Genomic DNA, 15,579 nt, shown 5'->3' with positions numbered 1-15,579 from the left:
TATGCTGTTGGGACCCACACATTCCCGTGTCCCAGCCTTTTAAAGAACCTGACGAGCCATCAGATCCATTGTGTATCCTCAATGCTTCTTCATTCAAGTCCATTCGATCAAGCAACCTCCTTTCTCCAGATGGTAACTCCATGCGCTCTAGCAACGAGGACGATTGTGGGCTGGTCTGGTTGCCCTTAAACGTTTTCCTCTTGGCATATTGAGACGAAGGCGCTCGGGGATTCTGAAAATCGTAAGAAGCTAGTCTCGATCGACCGCGATATTCCGCTGATGATCTGCGCTCCTTTCGTTTGGGTGATGAACTCCAGGGCGGTCGACTTGAAGCTGTTGGATAGACCATCACTGGCGGTGGAGAAGCTGACTCAAAGGACATATAATCAATTGAATATTCGAAGAAGCATCTTGCTCGGAACGAGGAGTGATTCACATGATAACGACTCGGATATGACGGCGATTGCCGACCCGCTGGCAACTTTGCCAGTTCAGCTCGGTCGCGCATCAGGGGACATGGTTATCATAATGAAGCACCACTCGTTAGCTGCCTTCACAGATCCTTGGACCACCGCGCGCACGGCAGTTAAGAGGCCGTCGAGGCGGTGTGCACCTCGAAAGAATTCGAAGTTACTCTTTGTCACAGCCGTGTTCAAGTGATATGACGAAGCTCGTGCACTGGTTCATATTCTATTCAATTGCTGTACTGTTACCCTCGAGGCATCCTTAAGGCTATTGGGTGCAGTGGGGGTTTAAAATCCACGAAGATATCCCTAGAAGCCGGCACGGACACCTTACATCGTCAATCGATTCAGGCGAGTAATGAACTGTGACAAAAGTAATGTTCGTTGACGTCCTGTTGGTGCGACAGACCAAGCAACGACATCTTCCTTTGAAATAGTCATGGGTGGCGGACAATCACACCACGTTGACTGGGCAGCAATTCATGCACGAGAGCAAGCTGAAGCTGAGGCGCGCGCCAGAGCTGAAGCTGCTTGTCAAACAGAACGTGCCGCTCAGGCAGCCCGCGCAGAGGCAGACCGACTCAGACACGAGGCAGAAGCGGCACAGCAACGCTTCCAGGCCGAACAAGCGGAGGCAGAACGGCTCAGACGCGAGGCAGAAGCAGCACAGCAACGCTTCCAGGCTGAAGAAGCGGAGGCAGCTTGGAGGGTGCAAGCTGCCCGCGAAGAGGCCAAACAGGCGGGGGCGGAAGCAGCACAGCAACGCTTCCAGGCCGAACAAGCGGAGGCAGCTCGGAGGGCACAAGTTGCCCACGCGGAGGTAGAACGGCTCAGACGCGAAGCAGAAGCAGCACAGCAACGCTTCCAGGTCGAAGAAGCGGAGGCAGCTTGGAGGGTGCGAGCTGCTCACGAAGAGGCTGAACGACAGCGCCGCGAGAGAGAGCAAGCCGAGTGGGCTGCATGTGCTGCCCAAGAGGCTGCCGCCCGCAAGGCTGCTGAAGCACGGGCTCGCCAAGAACGATAGCGTGCCGAACAACTGGCACGAGAGGCAGAACAAGAGAGGCGTAGAAAAATAGCTGCCAGACAAGCTTGCGATGTTTAATACCTGTTGTAACATACCACCTCTGCTCACAAAAGCCATCATAGGGTAACCGAGTTGCCATACTATTTTCCTTCGCACAGCAAGACAACCGAGCACGATGCCATCCTAGATCGTATAGTTATAACTTAACACATGGTGAACTCGATACAAAGTAGCGCCCAGCCACCGTTCATGAAGGACAAATATTCAAGCAATCGTATCGAGCTCACATCGGAAAAAGGTCGACTGATAGCTAACAGCAACATATCCATGTGGATCATTATTGAAATAGGGGACCAATCAAGTCAAGGAGATCAACGGATTACCGGGATATAACTACAAATTGTGAAGGCGGAGGGATTTTGGCAGATGGAAGGTATTCCACGGGGGTTCAACATCTTGGGCGTGTACTGGATATCTTTGCGCCTAGAGCTGCCACGCTTCCGTGAACAAAGGAGGCAGCAGCTTCTTGACCAGCGGCAATGATGAAAGCAAGATTTGTGTTGAGTGCACGCTTCGCGTCGGGTGCGCTACTTAAAAGAGCAGCCGTGAGTCGAAATCTACACATCAAGCGGCAACGTACTATGCACTACCAGCCTCCCTTTAACATCCATACCGGCTCTTTTGACCTCGACGTATCCGGCGTCGCAGGGTTCTTCGGCGGCGAAGATCTCTGCGATGCAGACCATTCATCTTTACAAGGCCAGAAAATGGCGAGGGTGGTGCAACTCCCTCGGCAGCTGGAACGTCGGCAGGGAGTTCGGAAAACTCGCACATTCCCGTTTCTGGGACGACGTCTTCCCTGGGTCCAACGATGACCCCGCAAAATTCCTTCAGCTTGACGGCAAGCAGGGCCAAAAATACCTTACCTCTAGATCTGGATCCCTCCTGGAGCAGACCGGCCACTTTGCATATTTGATAATGCAGAAATGCAGGGAAGAGCTTGGAGAGACTGGAAGGAAGAACCACGAAACGGAATAAAGTGACTATTATCCCGCAACGCGATCCATTTTTAAAGAGGATCCGCTAGTTCGCGTAATCCAACCTCACAGCGGGCGTCACGCGCACATTGCAATTCTGCCGATAACCGTCAGCTTCATTACATGTGCGCTTTGCGGATGGATTCTGTTGTTCTATGATTCTTCTGGGAATCGTCTCTAATGGCCTGTCTACTTTCGTCATTGGGTCCGCATGTTTAAAGCTGAAAGACGTGAAGCCAGCACAGACGGCTCCGCCCGGAGACGGGATGCTAATGGACGGCGATGACATCGTCATCCTCCTCGGGATAGAGGAAAATGTCGCCACCATCACCAGGGGCAAGTTCATTCTCGAATATGAGCCCTGGGTTAGAAAGAGGAGCAGGAAGGAAAGGCGAAAACGTTCCGTTCCTGGGGACGGGATGGGATCGGTCAGCTCGGATCGCAAAAGCGATGCGGAAGCAGGTCCTCAAGGTAGCCCGCGGCGCAGAGCAGGACGTACCCGTCAGAGACGAGTATGCTTCTATTGGATTATGTTCGCTCCTGCTCCTCGTACAACTCCTCGGTCAAGTGCTCTTGATCCCTCAGGGCACATTCTTTGGCCAAATCATGTTCCTGTCCGCCTTCGCGGCTTCCTGGGCGTACAACTTGTACTTGTCCTCGATGGGTAAGGAGTACATTCAGCAAATGTTACTCTTGGAAGTACTCAATCTGAATGAGCAACATATGCGGACGCACAGCCTGGGCACGAGAACAACTGCCGCTGTATTCGCCTGCTTGATACTCCAGCCTCGCAGTGTTGGCGCAGATCAATGGAAGAAAGCAGGTTTCGAACCAGAAGTTATCATCCACAAATTCATTCCAAATAATACGCCGGTGTGGAGTAGGTGGAGAGAAAAGATCTTGGACTTAATAAGAGACCGCATTCGCAGCCAAGGACATTGCGAACATTTACTTCAGGTGGCCGACAACAAGTCTGAGACCTGTCCATGAGCTGGTAATAGTGGTTGAGAGTATTCTTGGCCAGCCAAACTGCAGAACAAATTGTAGGGCAGGTATTTTTGTTGCAGGAGTATGACGTGATCCATTGCTGGGATCACCGTCGCAAGGTTGGGTGTTGCGCGCGAAAAGTAGTGTTGCGTCCTTTAGAATCTAACAGAGGCAAACAAAACAATGTTAGCACACAGTGGCAGTGCAAGGGTATGGGCTACCCGTACCTGTGCAGTTCCCTAGCTGAGTTGATGAGACACCCTTCATAGTCAACAGACTGCACATCCCATGACAAATGATCCTCTAAGTCAGATCCCACCTACTGAACATCATTTTTGAAAGCTGCAGGGATAATTCCATTGTCAACCTATTCCAGCTCTGCGATGTCATACACCTTTCCCGCCAAGATCTCGTACCCTTCCAGCTGGGGATCAATAGCTGATGGGAATTCCGCAATGCATTGCTCAATCTCATCAAAGGCAGCTGCGACCCATCCTCTGTTAAGCTTTCTGGCCCCTCCAGCTCGTCATCAACCTGGCTTTGGCTCGCCAGTGGAGGTGTCCATGTGAAATTTGCATTGAGATCTGTCGCCAGGTCCATGTCAATGCCACCATTGTTCCGAGTGTGCATGCGTGCATGTTTTTGTCAGACAGGCTGGCTAGTAGTGAGTGCATGCTGGTGGACATGATAGGAATAGTTGTTTTGAAGCTTTCCGACGGTCTCACTTAGTATTACTGATCAAACTGAGCGGCGGATTGATGGCAAATCTATGAAGAAAATCTGTCACAGATTGTCTGAGTCGGCCTCTACCTACTACAAGTTTTGCCACGGACCCCTCCGAGTTTACTGGCAATTGCCAGAGTGGCAAAACTGCCGCAGTATTGCCAACAACACTAGCCGTAGCACCCGGACGCACGGCATAGACAACAGCGTTCTTGATTGAGTAATCAGAGGGGGTTTCTTTCACTCGAGGGGTTTCTCATTAGATTTATCCGAGATCCGAAGATGTGATTGTTGGGACCCACACATTCCCGTGTTCCAACCTTTTAAAGAACCTGACGAGCCATCAGATCGATCATCCATTGCGTATCCTCAATGCTTCTTCATTCAAGTCCATTCGATCAAGCAACCTCCTTTCTCCAGATGGTAACTCCATGCGCTCCAGCAACGAGGACGATCGTGGGCTGGTCTGGTTGCCCTTAAACGTTTTCCTCTTGGCATATTGAGACGAAGGCGCTCGGGGACTCTGAAAATTGTAAGAAGCTAGTTTCGATCGATCGCGATATTCCGCTGATGATCTGCGCTCCTTTCGTTTGGGTGATGAATTCCAGGGCGGTCGGCTTGAAGCTGTTGGATAGACCATCACTGGCGGTGGAGAAGTTGACTCAAAGGACATATAATCAATTGAATATTGAAAAAAAGCATCTTGCTCGGAACGAGGAGCAATTCACATGATAACGATATGACGGCGATTGCCGACCCGCTAGCAACTTTACCAGTTCAGCTCGGTCGCGCATCAGGGGACATGGTTATCATAATGAGGCGCCACTCATTAGCTGCCGTTACAGACCCTTGGACCATCGCGCGCGCGGTAGCTAAGAGGCCGTCGAGGCGGTGTGCACCTCAAAAGAATTCGAAGTTACTCTTTGTCACAGCCGTGTTATGCTATTCAATTGCTGTACTGTTACCCTCGAGGCATCCTTAAGGCTGTTGGGTGCAGTGGGGGTTTAAAATCCACGAAGATATCCCTAGAAGCCGGCACGGACACCTTACATCGTCAATCGATTCAGGCGAGTAATGAACTGTGACAAAAGTAATGTTCGTTGACGTCCTGTTGGTGCGACAGACCAAGCAACGACATCTTCTTTTGAAATAGTCATGGGTGGCGGACAATCACACCACGTTGACTGGGCAGCAATTCATGCACGAGAGCGAGCTGAAGCTGAGGCGCGCGCCAGAGCTGAAGCTGCTCGTCAAGAAGCAGAACGTGCCGCTCAGGCAGCCCGCGCGGAGGCAGAACGGCTCAGACGCGAGGCAGAAGCAGCACGGCAACGCTTTCAGGCCGAACAAGCGGAGGCAGCTCGGAGGGCGCAAGCTGCCCGCGAAGAGGCTGAACGACAGCGCCGCGAGAGAGAGCAAGCCGAACAGGCTGCACGTGCCGCCCGCGAGGCTGCTGAAGCACGGGCTCGCCAAGAACAGCAGCGTGCCGAACAACTAGCACGAGAAGCAGAAGAAGAGAGGCGTAGAAAGATAGCTGCCGAAGAAGCTGCCAGACAAGCTGCCCTCGCTGCCAAGCAAGAGCAAGAACGGCAACAGAGAGTCAGGGAAGAAGAAAACAGGAGACTTCAAGCCCAGAAGGAAGCAGCGGAACGCGCCGCACAGAAAGCCGCCGAAGAAGCCAAGCAAGCTCAAGCTGCGAGAGAGGACGCCGAGAGGAAATTGCAGGAAGGCACCCGACCTGTGGTCACGCCTACCCCTGAAGAATATTCTGCTTTCAGAGCAAAGATCCAGCATACCCAGGGTTTCTTCCATGTCGCCATCAGCGGGATTGCTGGTAGCGGCAAGTCGTCACTCGTTAACGCGTTCCGCGGCAAGCACAACATGGATTTTGATGCTGCCGCGGTTGGCGTCAACGAGACTACTCTTACGGTGGCCAGATACCCTGATCCTAACCCATCCAACCGCTTCATCTGGTATGATGTTCCCGGAGCGGGTACTTTGAAGGTCCCGGATTGGAAATATTTCAATCAACAAGGGCTCTTCGTCTTTGACTGCATCCTCGTCGTGGTCAACAATCGTTTCACTGCCACTGACGTTGCTATCCTTACCAACGCTAGGCGGTTTGGCATTCCCGCTTTCATCGTCCGCTCTAAAGCGGATCAGCACATCAAGAACCTCATGAAAGATATGGGCTACGACAGTGACGATGAAGGCGGGAACAAGGCTAGTTACTTCGCGCGGGCGCGCGACCAATACGTGGCAGAAACCACCCGTAGCATCAGAACTAACCTTCAAGAGGCGAAGCTACCTGATCAACCGGTCTATCTCGTGACGAACGTTGCTTTACAAGCAGTCGTCACTGGCAAGACACCAAAGAAGATGCTGGATGAGGTCAAACTGCTCACAGATTTGGCGGGCACGGCTCCGAGATACCCGTAGGCTCTCATGATACGTTTTTGACCTGCAGATGTTGTGTGCCCTGTATTATATGATCTGTGAATACGCGCGTATCTAGTTGTGGAAGTGTAGGGACCATATTATATCATGATTACTCTTCAACTGACTGTCGTGCTAAATTACCCCTACGCGTCGAACATTCGCAGTGTACACCAAGACAATAGGGATACTGTCGAGCCCTCTTCAACGACATGAATTCCTTCAACCCGACGCGGTTGTCAGTCACCTAGATCTCTTGACCTTCTTCCTCGCTCTCGACCTCGCTCTCATCCGATTCACTTGACTCATAATATGGTTCATTGTCCTCCTCTGCATGAGCGTAAAGGCCAAGTGAGGTTGACGGTGATCTGAAGTCGAGTAGTCCAAGGGTGTCAACTTTGCCGATGGAATCACAGAACTGCTGTAAAGACTCCGCGACATCGATCGGAAACTGGCCTGTGAAGGCAATTTTGAAGAGCCACCGAATTGCAGCTTTTTGATGCAAGTCTGGCATCCATACGTTGTCCTCAACACGATGCCATGCGGTTCCAGCTATGTATCGTTTAGCTACCTCCCACCATCAACATAATTAAGAGTTAGGCGTACATGGAAAAACACAAATATCGAGGGTCGGGCATTTTTTGCCCCATGTCTGGACCATCTTGGAGTCGAATCTATAGTTGGACATACGAGTAAAGCGAGATCGTCCTTGGTTGCGTGTGACACGTATTTGATTGAGGGACTTGAAAAAAGGGAGTGCTGCTTCACATGCATCGAGAAACTGCGCCTATAAACATTGGAGAGCTTTGGAGCGCAGCGAAAACTTACAGCAACATTGGCATCGTGGTGTAAACCAGGTGCCATCCTAGTGAATGCGAAGTTTGTGATATTTGGCAGCAAAGTCGCGACATGCATCAAGGCTTCGGCATTCCAATGGGGACGGCACAAATGAAGCTCGGAAAGCGTTGTGCAATATCGAGAAATGTTCCTGATATAATTCGGGATCTCTTCGTTGTCATCCTCAATCTCTGCAGACAAAAGTGATTCTAGGGGTGCCTCCGGAGAAACCATAAACAGTAAAGGCTCGGGAAGAGCGACGGATTTCACCAAAGAAAGGCGTATTCCACTGAATTCTGACAATGGCACGGATTTCGCATCACTCGGAGATATATGCAGCTCCTGAAGCTGCGGGTGCCTCCTGACAAACGAGGCAAGAGTATGGGGTTCCATTGTGGTCGCGAAGGAATGAAGGTTGGGGAACGTGCAGGCATCTAATGTCAGAGATGCTCCACAGTAAGGAAACATCAACCGGATGCTTTCCACATTGACCATACAAGACAGGGCACGGGATAGCAGCTTGTAAAACGAGGATAAGTAGAGATAAAAGGGTCTGTTGAATGAACAAGTTACACGTATGCAAATCACGAGGCGACATGCACTTACCCTTCTGTAAGGGTTGGGCGGGAGAAGGCTAAACCTGGCCATAAGAGAACTTTGCGGACAGAGACAGCAGAAAAATGGTTTGAGATGAGGGCCTTGCAGATTTTTATCGTTTCACCGTTGCCCGCTAGGGCTAGACACCGGTAGAGCCATCGCGTCGCACGAGGTTGGAAGCGTTTTGAAACGGTACATAGGAAAAATAGAGTCCCCTGTGGTAAGAAAAATGCTATTTCATCCAGAAGCTCGTCTGGGAGGTCAGTGATGGTGCGCATAAGCAATCGAGCTCGAAACGTGGTATCGAAGGTTGCAACGTTGAAGAACTGCCTGACGCGTTGTTTGTTTCTGTTGAATCCTAAAGCCTTTGACAAACAAAGCCAATCCCAAGTCCGAAATCTGATTGGAAACTTGATGGATTTCATCGAGCATTCGATGATCGCTACTACTAATCTCAGCGATGTCATTCAGGTATGTAATGCGAGATGGAATGAGGTGACACTCTGATCTTCGTGCAGTTGGGGGTGGATCAATATCCTTCCCTCAATCTTCTCTCATCGACAAGTTATTCAATTTTAATGCTAACATTGAGCCAGGGATTTTAGGACCACATTGGTAGCAGGATAGCTCACTAGCACAAAAGCCTTAGCCGAATTGCTTCGGAGACTTCATTTGGTCAGTGCTATCCAAAAATCAAAAATCAAAAGTCACGTGGTGACGCGTTGTTTACAAGTATGTACTATTTGTTGTTATGGGTCCAATATTATTTGGCTCATGTTCAAATTTAAACTTGGTTCGAGACTCTTTTCCTTGCACTTCAAAGACTGACGCTTTCCCCCCCTTAGCGCTAAGCCATCTTACTTTTCGGCTTGTTTTGTCACGAAGGCCTTAATACGCCGTTCACGCATCCACGCACCCAACGTTCGCTCAGAAGATCAAATCCAAAGTTAGCATCCATTCGAGAATTTATCAACGTTCAACGATATCAACGACACAATGATTCCTTTTATTCCAACACTTATCCTTGCTTTTATCTCGTTCATATCATCAGCTTTTGTTATTCTTCGCATAGTAATTCCAATTCTTCCACCTCATCCTTTAAGCAGAAGAGTCGCTCCCGTATGTCTTCAATCTCCTCAGAAGCCTCAAATTGCTGATTTTTTTCCCGTGCCTTAGTCCGAGTTCGGACTGCCTAATTATAATTTTCGTTCTCTTTCTTCAGCCGATAAAAGTCACCTGTGGTTGGCTTCACTCGACATCACGGCTCTGGTCGTCTTCATTTGGCAGGCATTCGGTGAATACTATGGTGGCCCTTCAGGATATGGGGAGGCCCGTGATGCTGCATCCTCGGCAAGGTTGTGGTTCGCCTTGACAATCAGGCAAACATGTCTCCTTGTAGTGTCCGCAATCACTCTGATCCACATTCGTATGGGGCGATCAGTGTCTTTCGGATCCAGACACTGGATGCTGTGGGCACCTACCCTGCTACTGGGATTCACATCTACTGCACTCTCTGGTATTATCGCAGGGTCAGCTGTGCCAAGCTTCTTCATTGGACTCTTCGCATATTCCTCTACTATTGCTGTTTTGAGCAGTGCAGCATTTGGCAGTCTCGTGTACACTCTCGTGGTGATTCGGCGCAATCTCGCTGCACTCAATGAGCCTGCAGACAGCTGGCCACCCATGAAAGAAGTCGAGGACAAGCCTCGCCCCTCCTTCTCGACCGAAGACGTTGACGTCCTCAGAGAAGGTAGCTCCTGGCTCACCTCTGATGCTGGCAGTACGCATCAAGACTCAGTGTCCAATTGGTCTTTCTCGACTCATCAAACACATCCCCATTCTGGTTCGTCGCGCGCCAACTCTGCCATGGCATCCAAGGCCTCCCTTGCGCCTAAATCGTCTTACTGGTTTGATCCGCCCACGCCTATGACCAGCGACGCATTGATCCCACCAGTCCCACCCTTGCCATCACCTTACCGTTCATCTTCCTCTCCCACTTGCGCACTAAGCTCTGATCCTGACCCATTCCGTCGCGATGCTCCCAGTCGACCACGTCTCGGCTCGCAGAGCTCATGGTTGACTTCAGCGCCTGGGTCCCAAGTGACACACTCCGCATGGTCCTATCCGACAACTCCCCGAAGTGGCGTCAGCGTAATCGATCTTAATGCTGAGCTTCTTCCCCACGCTACTCGTCCCCTGACGCCTGCTATGTCGAGTGCTCGGGTTCTTGGAGGATACGGCTCTCAAGGTGATTCAGAAAGGGGTATTGCTTCTTTGGCGTACAGTGGTAGTGACGTCGACATATCATTTTACCGGTATGCCTGCTGGATGATGACGATTTGGGTACCTTTGGTAAGTCTCACTTGCTTGGCGTTATATAATTGGCTTTAACAACTGGTCACCAGGCGTTCTCCCTTCCATACTTCCTGTCTTTTATTGGAAATGGCTTCGTATCTTCTGCCACGCCTCTTCTTCTTGCACTCTCCGTCACGATGTCTTCACCTCTCCTTGCCATGAACATCATCATGCGCTCGCCCATTCCCATTCCTACCGGTCTCTTCGATGTTCACGAGGAACCTCCCTCGGTCTGCATGCGTGCGCCCTCTCCGTGCGTCACTCTCGCCAACTACAACTGTGAGTATAAGCGGTCTGGGTCGGTCACAATTGTCGAAGGGAGACGCTCTGGAGATGTCTGGATCTCACAAGGGGACGCCGTGGACGGGAAAAGCAAGCTTAGCCGGGCACTTGGTCTCATGACCCCTGTCCCGCGCCTAGCTGTTCTCCCTCCTGACGATGAAAAGGAAGATGGCGAGATGACGCCCCCTCTCCCGATGCAGATTGAGGCTGAATCATTCAATAATTCTATGTTCCCCAACACGCCCCAGTCTGCGGAGTTCGGGAGACTGAGGAAGGAGTCAGTTCAATCAAGGATTTCAGGCGAGGACTTTGCATCGAGGATTATGATTGCCCAGAGGCACTACTCTGCGCTGGCCACTACGGTTATTGTCCCTGCATCGCCGGAGAAGCAAGATGGTGATTTGCTCACTGTCACCACTGGTGCTGCCGTCGAGAAGAGGACTTCGGTCTCTGCGGGTTCTTCGCACCTCCGCTCCCGTTCTGTTTCCTCGGTCACCATCGGTCAGGCAATCAGCACCGACTACAGCCCCAGCCCCAGCCGACCTCCGTCTCAACCGCTTCCTCCCACGCCTCCCAACGTTCGTCTCGCCAAGCAACAATCGATGCGCACTCTAATCCATCGGAAGTCGTATTCGTCTGGCTTCAGTTTCGGTGCCGCCGTCAACGATGATGTTAACGAGATCGACGCACTCACTGCTGGTGTTCTTCCGCTCCTTGTGCCTGGCTTGAAGGTTGGAAGTGATATGAAGATCAAGGATTTCGAGTTCGATCCCCCGATCAGCAGCACCGTGACGAAGAAGAAGCGCCTACCTGCCTCCCATACCCAGAAGGATAATGGCGACTTTGGTGTGCTCGCCGGAGACCGGGAGCATAACAACGGCAAGGCGAAGCCCAAAAGGACGTCTACGCAAAAGAGACATCACTTTAGTCTTCCGAGGTAAGGTAGCTCCTGACCCCCTCGTTGATCTTCTCTGACATTTGCTGTGCAGTCTCGGTCTTGGCAAGGACACTGTTAACTCTTTGAAGTGTGAGATCAATCGTGCACTTGCCACACAGATTGGCGGGTACGCCAGCGTAAACGATGCGAAGCGCAATACAGTTTGGGAGGACGAATCAGTTCCCAACCTTCTCGTACATCCCCCCACGAATGATGAGAACCAGCCTGCTCCGAATGGCGCCTCCCTCGGCCGCTCGATATCTACTCGTACTCTTGGTCTTCGTGTCGAAGTTCCTCACGGCATGGACAGTGCACGTACCTCCGTCGCTACCCTTTTTGACGCCGAGAGAACTTTGCTTCCCCCGCCATCCGCTGCATCCACGGTCACTCTCTTTGACCCGATGGCTGAATTCGATCCTACCGCGCAAAGCACACCACACGAAAAAGAATATCAATATACACGAAAATATCAAGCTGCCGCTATGCCTCGCTCTCAACCGTCCTCGAAACGCTCTAGTATCATTTATATCAAATCGTCCGAAGAACACGCTCAGGCCCCATCAGAACCAGAAACTCAATCCCCCATCGAACAAAATAACGCCAACGACATATCACCTCGCACGCTCGCACAGTGGTCCTCCCGGGTGGTGAAACCACTTGTACCCAAGTCTAGCAAGCAGCGCAAGGAGGTCGCCGAGACCGCAATGAAGTCGGGCTCAAATTCTCTTCGCACACTCTCCCTCCTTAAAGATCGTGATTCGAACCATGATAGTATCGGTGATGTCGCCGGTACTGGGTTCGCAGGTACACGACCGCTTGTTCTTGGAAAGAAGAAGTCAAAAACGGTGAAAGAGCATGATGAGAATGTCGCTCCCAGTACTGGTTCTGCGAACAAGTATCTGAAGCCGCTAAAGCTTAGTCGCACCGAGTCGAGCAAGGCTCGTGGGATGCTTCGCAAGGACGAAACAATCCCTAGCGTGTTCGTTCGCCCACCATCCGACCGGATGGAGTCGATCTATGAGGTTCGGTGAACTCTGACATGACCTTTTCATACTCCTCGATTCATTTTCTGTTTACTTTGGGTTTTTTTGTTGCTTTTATGACCGTCCGCTTTCACTTTGCTTCCGTCCAAAGTTCGCTATCGTACTTTTTTGATGATTTTTATTCCACTTCAAAAGTTCAAGTTGATTTCCACGTTTTCCCGCAGTGCGTTTGGTTTGCTATCAAGTTTTCACATACAAGTTCAATTGCCATGAAGTTAACACTGAAAATACTCGCATGTATCGTCGACGCTGTATGTACAGCTACTATGCTTTTACCTTTCAATATTATGCGATCCTTCTCGTACACCAGAGTTGGTTTGACCTCATCGACTTGTCACAGTATTGCTGGCGATCAGCTAACCAAGTTATCAATCCATATCATGATGTATGATATCGGCGCTAAGGTAGAGAGGGCCGGGTAACAAAGGAACTTCACGGATCATTCCAGCTCATGCAAAGGCGAGATTGTTGAGCTCTGACGAATCGGGAGGAACGGAAGACGAACCGAAGAGGAAGTTAGCGATGTCAGAGTAAGACATAACGAGCGCAACCAAGCTGAACGACGAGGCGACACAATGACGTCGGCCGAGGCTCGTCATAATTGGACTACTTATTTCTATGATATTTCTATGACATCCGTTATTTAGCGTATCCATACTAACTACGTATAAAGCTACGAGTCTGGCATTCGGGCATCTCAGTTTCTAACAGATACTGAGATGTAAGCCATTATATTTTCCCTTACTATACAAAGCGCTAACGAGATGTAGTATACATTCTCTTATCAGGTACTATAGCTGTGCTACCAGTTTCTAACAGATACTGAGATTATACATTCTCTTATCAGCTCTTACTCCGTTCCCGCTCGCCTGTGATCACCACAGAGATTCCTTCAGCCGAAAGCCCCTTCAGTGTAAAGATTGGTGAACAGTCGACACATGTCTTGGACCGTTTGATTCTGAGGGAAGGTTGAATGCATAGTTCAAGTTACAGTGATATGGCAGAAGTCAATATCCATACTAGGTAAAAAGTTACTGGAGGACACCGGGATATTCCGTTCCATGGTTTCAGTCCTCCTTGCCGCCGATCGACCCAAGTCTACGCTGCTCTGCCGTGGCCTGATCGTATGCGGTGCGAGCGTCCACCAGGAGTTGCTCGAGAAGGTATATGTCATCCTTCTTCATCCTCGCTTCATCCTCGGCGTTCACCTGGAGCAAACCGTAGCAAGCTTCTTGGTTGCGTTCGCGCTCGCTTATTACGCCCAAGACCTTTTGTCTCCATGTAATCCACACCTGCGTATCATTTGGAATCAAATGTTGGATGATGGCTGCTGGTTTGAAACTCTCCCATTCATCTGCATCATTGCCACGAGGCTGGAGCATCAAGCATGCGAATACAACAGCAGTTGTTCTCTTGCCTGGGCTGTACGGCTGCATATGCAAATCGAGTACATCTAGGAGCAACCTCTGTTGAATACACTCCTTATCCATCGAGGACAAGTAAAAGTTGTACACCCAGGAAGCCGCGATGGAGGACAGGAACATGATTTGGCCGAAGAATAATGTGCCCTGGGGGATCAAGAGCGCTTGACTGAGGAGTTGTATGACGAGCAGGAGCGAACATAATCCAATAGCGGCATACTCGTCATACTCGTCTCTGACGGGTGGGTCATCACGGTATGAAGGACTATCTTGAAGACCTCCTTACGCATCGTTTCCGCGATTCGAGCTGGCTGATCCCATCCCGTCTCCAGGAACGGAACATTTTCTCTTTTCCTCCCTGCTCCCCTTCTTCACCCAGGGCTCATATTCGAGAACGAACTGGCCCCTCGTGATGGTGCCGACGTTTCCCGCTGTCCCGAGGAGGATGATGATGTCATCGCCATCCATTAGCATCCCGTCTCCGGGCGGAGCTGTCTGTGATGACTTCATGCCTTTCAGCCCTAAACATGCGGATCCTATGACCAAGGTAAACAGGCCATTAGAGACGATTCCCAGAAGAATCATAACACAACAGAACCAGTCGTATGTCCATCCGCAAAGCGCACATGTAATAAAGCTGACGGCCATCGGGAGAATGGCAACGTGCACGTGACGCCCAGGTGGGATCGTGCGAACTGGCCGATTCTCTTTCACAGATGGATTGGGTTGTGTCTGGATAATAGTCACTTTAATCCGTTTCGTGAGACCTCCTTCCACCTGCACTTCTGGCTCCTTGCAGCTTTGCGTTATCAAATATGCAAGGTGGCCGGTGTGCTCCAGGGAGGATCCAGATCTAGAGGCGACATATTTTGGCCCCTGCTTGCCATCGAACCCAAATAATTTTGTAGGGCCTTCATGGAGCCCAGGGAAGACTGTGTTCCAGAAACGGGAATTTGCGAGTGTTCCGAACTTGCCAACAGTCCAGCCGCCGGGAGAGTTGTACCATCCCAGCCATTTTCTGTATTCGTAGAGATGAATGGTCTGCATCCCAAGGACGGCTTCTTCGCCGCCGAAAAACCCTGCGATGCCGGGTGCATCGAGTTTAAAAGAGCTAGTATTGATGTTAATAGGAGGCATGGTACGGTTTTGTAAAAGACAGTAAGCGTCTAAAGAGAGAGAACTCGTATGAGTTCCCCAGTCGAGTATAAGAGACTTTATTATGTACCTAAAGAGAGAGAACTCGGATGAGTTCTATAGTACATCAGTAAGGAGCGTGTTAGGTATACTAAGACAAGGCTTACCCCCAGTCGAGTATTAGAGACTGGGGAAAAGACGGCAAACGAGTGTAGCGAAAGTATCGTCGTACCTGGGGTTCCTAATATGGTAAGTCCGCTGGCGTAGACTGAGTCTAACAAGAAGAAAACTATGTACTGTGTTGA

General features: G+C 50.5%; 7 protein-coding genes across 7 annotated transcripts; 5 read left to right on the top strand and 2 right to left on the bottom strand.

Annotated features, from left to right (window-relative positions):
- Positions 1 to 903: 903 nt before the first annotated feature.
- Positions 904 to 1,488, top strand: EDB91DRAFT_1083628 (uncharacterized protein; the record flags this gene model as incomplete). The annotated part of the gene is made up of 1 exon (XM_041315648.1): positions 904 to 1,488. The coding sequence occupies one exon, from the start codon at positions 904 to 906 to the stop codon at positions 1,486 to 1,488; it is 585 nt and encodes a 194-aa protein (XP_041175333.1).
- Positions 1,489 to 2,027: 539 nt separating this feature from the next.
- EDB91DRAFT_1337592 (uncharacterized protein) lies at positions 2,028 to 2,658 on the top strand (the record flags this gene model as incomplete). Its single annotated transcript, XM_041325589.1, has 2 exons — positions 2,028 to 2,093; positions 2,197 to 2,658. The coding sequence occupies 2 exons, from the start codon at positions 2,028 to 2,030 to the stop codon at positions 2,524 to 2,526; spliced, it is 396 nt and encodes a 131-aa protein (XP_041175332.1). The 3' UTR covers positions 2,527 to 2,658.
- A 51-nt stretch (positions 2,659 to 2,709) lies between these two features.
- On the top strand, positions 2,710 to 3,515 carry EDB91DRAFT_1337591 (uncharacterized protein; the record flags this gene model as incomplete). Its single annotated transcript, XM_041325588.1, has 1 exon — positions 2,710 to 3,515. The coding sequence occupies exon 1, from the start codon at positions 2,841 to 2,843 to the stop codon at positions 3,513 to 3,515; it is 675 nt and encodes a 224-aa protein (XP_041175331.1). The 5' UTR covers positions 2,710 to 2,840.
- Positions 3,516 to 5,121: 1,606 nt separating this feature from the next.
- EDB91DRAFT_551472 (interferon-inducible GTPase-domain-containing protein) lies at positions 5,122 to 6,953 on the top strand. The gene is made up of 2 exons (XM_041327684.1): positions 5,122 to 5,302; positions 5,359 to 6,953. The coding sequence occupies exon 2, from the start codon at positions 5,391 to 5,393 to the stop codon at positions 6,669 to 6,671; it is 1,281 nt and encodes a 426-aa protein (XP_041175330.1). The 5' UTR covers positions 5,122 to 5,302; positions 5,359 to 5,390; the 3' UTR covers positions 6,672 to 6,953.
- On the bottom strand, positions 6,783 to 8,431 carry EDB91DRAFT_1143934 (uncharacterized protein). The gene is made up of 4 exons (XM_041319119.1): positions 8,112 to 8,431; positions 7,497 to 8,058; positions 7,275 to 7,449; positions 6,783 to 7,220 (listed from the first exon to the last, which is right to left on the bottom strand). The coding sequence occupies exons 1-4, from the start codon at positions 8,378 to 8,380 to the stop codon at positions 6,916 to 6,918; spliced, it is 1,311 nt and encodes a 436-aa protein (XP_041175329.1). The 5' UTR covers positions 8,381 to 8,431; the 3' UTR covers positions 6,783 to 6,915.
- A 469-nt stretch (positions 8,432 to 8,900) lies between these two features.
- EDB91DRAFT_551386 (uncharacterized protein) lies at positions 8,901 to 13,090 on the top strand. Its single transcript, XM_041327682.1, has 4 exons — positions 8,901 to 9,221; positions 9,279 to 10,454; positions 10,508 to 11,676; positions 11,729 to 13,090. The coding sequence occupies exons 1-4, from the start codon at positions 9,099 to 9,101 to the stop codon at positions 12,705 to 12,707; spliced, it is 3,447 nt and encodes a 1,148-aa protein (XP_041175328.1). The 5' UTR covers positions 8,901 to 9,098; the 3' UTR covers positions 12,708 to 13,090.
- A 696-nt stretch (positions 13,091 to 13,786) lies between these two features.
- EDB91DRAFT_1337587 (uncharacterized protein) lies at positions 13,787 to 15,366 on the bottom strand (the record flags this gene model as incomplete). The annotated part of the gene is made up of 2 exons (XM_041325587.1): positions 14,427 to 15,366; positions 13,787 to 14,375 (listed from the first exon to the last, which is right to left on the bottom strand). Exons 1-2 carry the CDS (start codon positions 15,275 to 15,277, stop codon positions 13,787 to 13,789), a joined length of 1,440 nt encoding a protein of 479 aa, XP_041175327.1. The 5' UTR covers positions 15,278 to 15,366.
- Between the last annotated feature and the right edge of the window lie 213 nt (positions 15,367 to 15,579).

Source organism: Suillus paluster (assembly GCF_016628075.1).
Source record: "Suillus paluster strain FC165 chromosome Unknown EDB91scaffold_42, whole genome shotgun sequence".
NCBI lineage: Eukaryota > Fungi > Basidiomycota > Agaricomycetes > Boletales > Suillaceae > Suillus > Suillus paluster.
Note: the sequence above shows the minus strand (reverse complement) of the source record. Positions and strands in the feature narration are given on the sequence as shown.

Bases quoted from the DNA above. Each gene is read 5' to 3' on its own strand.
- EDB91DRAFT_551472 (XM_041327684.1), top strand. From the start codon at position 5,391: ATGGGTGGCGGACAATCACACCACGTTGACTGGGCAGCAATTCATGCA.
- EDB91DRAFT_1143934 (XM_041319119.1), bottom strand. From the start codon at position 8,380: ATGCGCACCATCACTGACCTCCCAGACGAGCTTCTGGATGAAATAGCA. The intron at 8,059-8,111 runs GTAAGTGCATGT...TTCATTCAACAG, and splicing joins CGCCCAACCCTTACAGAAGG to ACCCTTTTATCTCTACTTAT. The intron at 7,221-7,274 runs GTACGCCTAACT...AACGATACATAG, and splicing joins CGATATTTGTGTTTTTCCAT to CTGGAACCGCATGGCATCGT.
- EDB91DRAFT_551386 (XM_041327682.1), top strand. From the start codon at position 9,099: ATGATTCCTTTTATTCCAACACTTATCCTTGCTTTTATCTCGTTCATA. The intron at 9,222-9,278 runs GTATGTCTTCAA...CCCGTGCCTTAG, and splicing joins TAAGCAGAAGAGTCGCTCCC to TCCGAGTTCGGACTGCCTAA. The intron at 11,677-11,728 runs GTAAGGTAGCTC...TTTGCTGTGCAG, and splicing joins CATCACTTTAGTCTTCCGAG to TCTCGGTCTTGGCAAGGACA.